Source organism: Aplysia californica, unplaced genomic scaffold (assembly GCF_000002075.1).
Source record: "Aplysia californica isolate F4 #8 unplaced genomic scaffold, AplCal3.0 scaffold00307, whole genome shotgun sequence".
Classification (NCBI taxonomy): domain Eukaryota; kingdom Metazoa; phylum Mollusca; class Gastropoda; order Aplysiida; family Aplysiidae; genus Aplysia; species Aplysia californica.
In genome coordinates this window covers 209,079-211,040 of record NW_004797577.1, presented here as the reverse complement: position 1 = coordinate 211,040, position 1,962 = coordinate 209,079, and the positions used below count along the sequence as shown (strand labels likewise).

At 41.9% G+C, this 1,962-nt stretch overlaps 1 protein-coding gene across 1 annotated transcript in view; it reads right to left on the bottom strand.

Moving 5' to 3' along the window:
• The window catches only part of LOC101855959 (dynein heavy chain 6, axonemal), a gene marked incomplete in the record, with an annotated part of 98,470 nt that overhangs the window by 26,822 nt on the left and 69,686 nt on the right, over positions 1-1,962 (bottom strand). The window contains 2 exon segments of the mRNA XM_035970687.1: positions 747-829; positions 1,662-1,824. Coding sequence (XP_035826580.1) covers positions 747-829; positions 1,662-1,824 — 246 coding nt within the window.

The following is a 1,962-nucleotide window of genomic DNA, read 5'->3' as shown; positions in this document are numbered from 1 at the left end:
CCCCCCCCCTCCTTGCGATAACGATGTTAAATGCTAGAAACCAGGGGTCTCAGAATTGAATAATATAAAGATTTAAAAAAGACAACAAACGATTTTTAAAACACATTGATTGCTTCTTTTCAATATTGAGTCACATATATACATTAAAAAAGGTTTTGCCAATGGCAGCAGCGTTGCCCTTTCTTTGGAATAATAGTTTGCGATTCCTCATCTTTTCGCAAGGTGATCTCTCCCCATCTCCAAGGGGAGCTATTATCAATCCCCAAGGTGACCTATTTTTAGCCCCCATGGAGAGCTCTTTTACCCCGGAAGGTTGTCTGTTAATTTAGCATGGGTTTTACATTTATTTCAACAGTATAAGATTATTTTTTTTAGTCTAGTTGGGATCTCAAAATGCAACGCCCATCCCGGATAGAACCGAACTAAATAAACGGAGAGCCTTAAAGACAACACAAACTACCCAAATTCCAGAACATCTGTTTGGAGAATTCGAACCATGTTTACTAGTATGGCAGTTCCAACAAGATACCAACGGAGCTAATGGTGTCTTCTGTGTATATGTGTGTGAGTGTGTGTGTGTGTGTGTGTGTGTGTGTGTGTGTGTGTGTGTGTGTGTGTGTGTGTGTGTGTGTGTGTGTGTGTGTGTGTGTGTGTGTGTGTGTGTGTGTGTGTGTGTGTATCTTACTGTCTCCCGTCCCAGTTTGATCCGTGTGCGAGTTAACAATATCGTTATAATGCCCACGTACTTGATTCTCTTTGGTTCCACAGTCTTAAAGACAGCCGAGTAGAGATCCATCGCACGAACCCACATGACCATGGATTTACACGCCTGTGGAAACAATAATACGAAGTGACTATTCCCAGTGACAACGGAACTCTTTTACTTTAAAAAAAATCAGAAGTCTTCTCACTTCAGTTCAGCACTTTTGTTCTCTTCTCTTACTAGGGGCTTCGACTTGACCGTAGAATAGATCTAGAATCTAGATTAGAAGAAAGAAGAATCGGGAAGGATTTCTACCTGTCCTGTACCGTGGTCTCCAAAACCCGTATGTAGATCTAGATCTGCACGTACGTTTAAATTACGACGGAATAACCAGCAAGCATAGAATGATCATTCCTTTTTCTTAAAAAAATTCTTCCACTCACACCAGAATCTACTTTAGTTTCGTTAGATCTAGAATCTAGATCTAGATCTACATTAGATATAGTCTAGTATTTAGTAAACCCATCACCATCATGCCCATGTAGATCAGTGTGGGAACAAATAGATCTAATGGGCCTGTCTGTTCTCAGTGTCACTGGGAATAGTTTCTGGGCCTACTCCCTGTGTCACTGTTCCATTGTGTATCTTTGAATGATTTTGTAAGTGCTGAGGCAAAGTACAGAAATATAACCCCTTTCCATTTTCCAACAGCTGAGAGAAAACCGTTCAGAAGCAATTATTCCAAAACACGATAGAATTGCAATCGTTGAAATATGTCTTCAAGCATCCCCGAAAAAGTGTTTTGTATGAGCACAGCGGGGGAAAATTCAGACACACGTGATACATTTGTGGTAATATAAAATTTGCCAGGCGAAAGAAGACATGCTACAAGGGATATACGACACCATCATCAATCGAAACTAACAGCCCACTGTATTATTAATTGAAACTTGCCCACCTTTGATACTTTCTCCACGACCTCCGGGTGAAATTTTGGGTTAGCGATGTACTTCTTGAGCTTCTTCAGTTTGGCCTCCGGGATGTTGTCCTTGTCGTACTCGGCGAGCCGCTTGAGGAAGTTACTGTCTCCCAGCATGCCTTTACAGCTGGCCCAGTCCGTTCTGAGGGCAAGGAATTGTTTGTTGGTTTGTTTTAGTGAGAGTTTTAGGGCGCTTGCAACACAAATCCACCTCCCTGACCTAGCTCTCTCTCTCTCTCTCTCTCTCTCTCTCTCTCTCTCTCTCTCTCTCTCTCTCTGA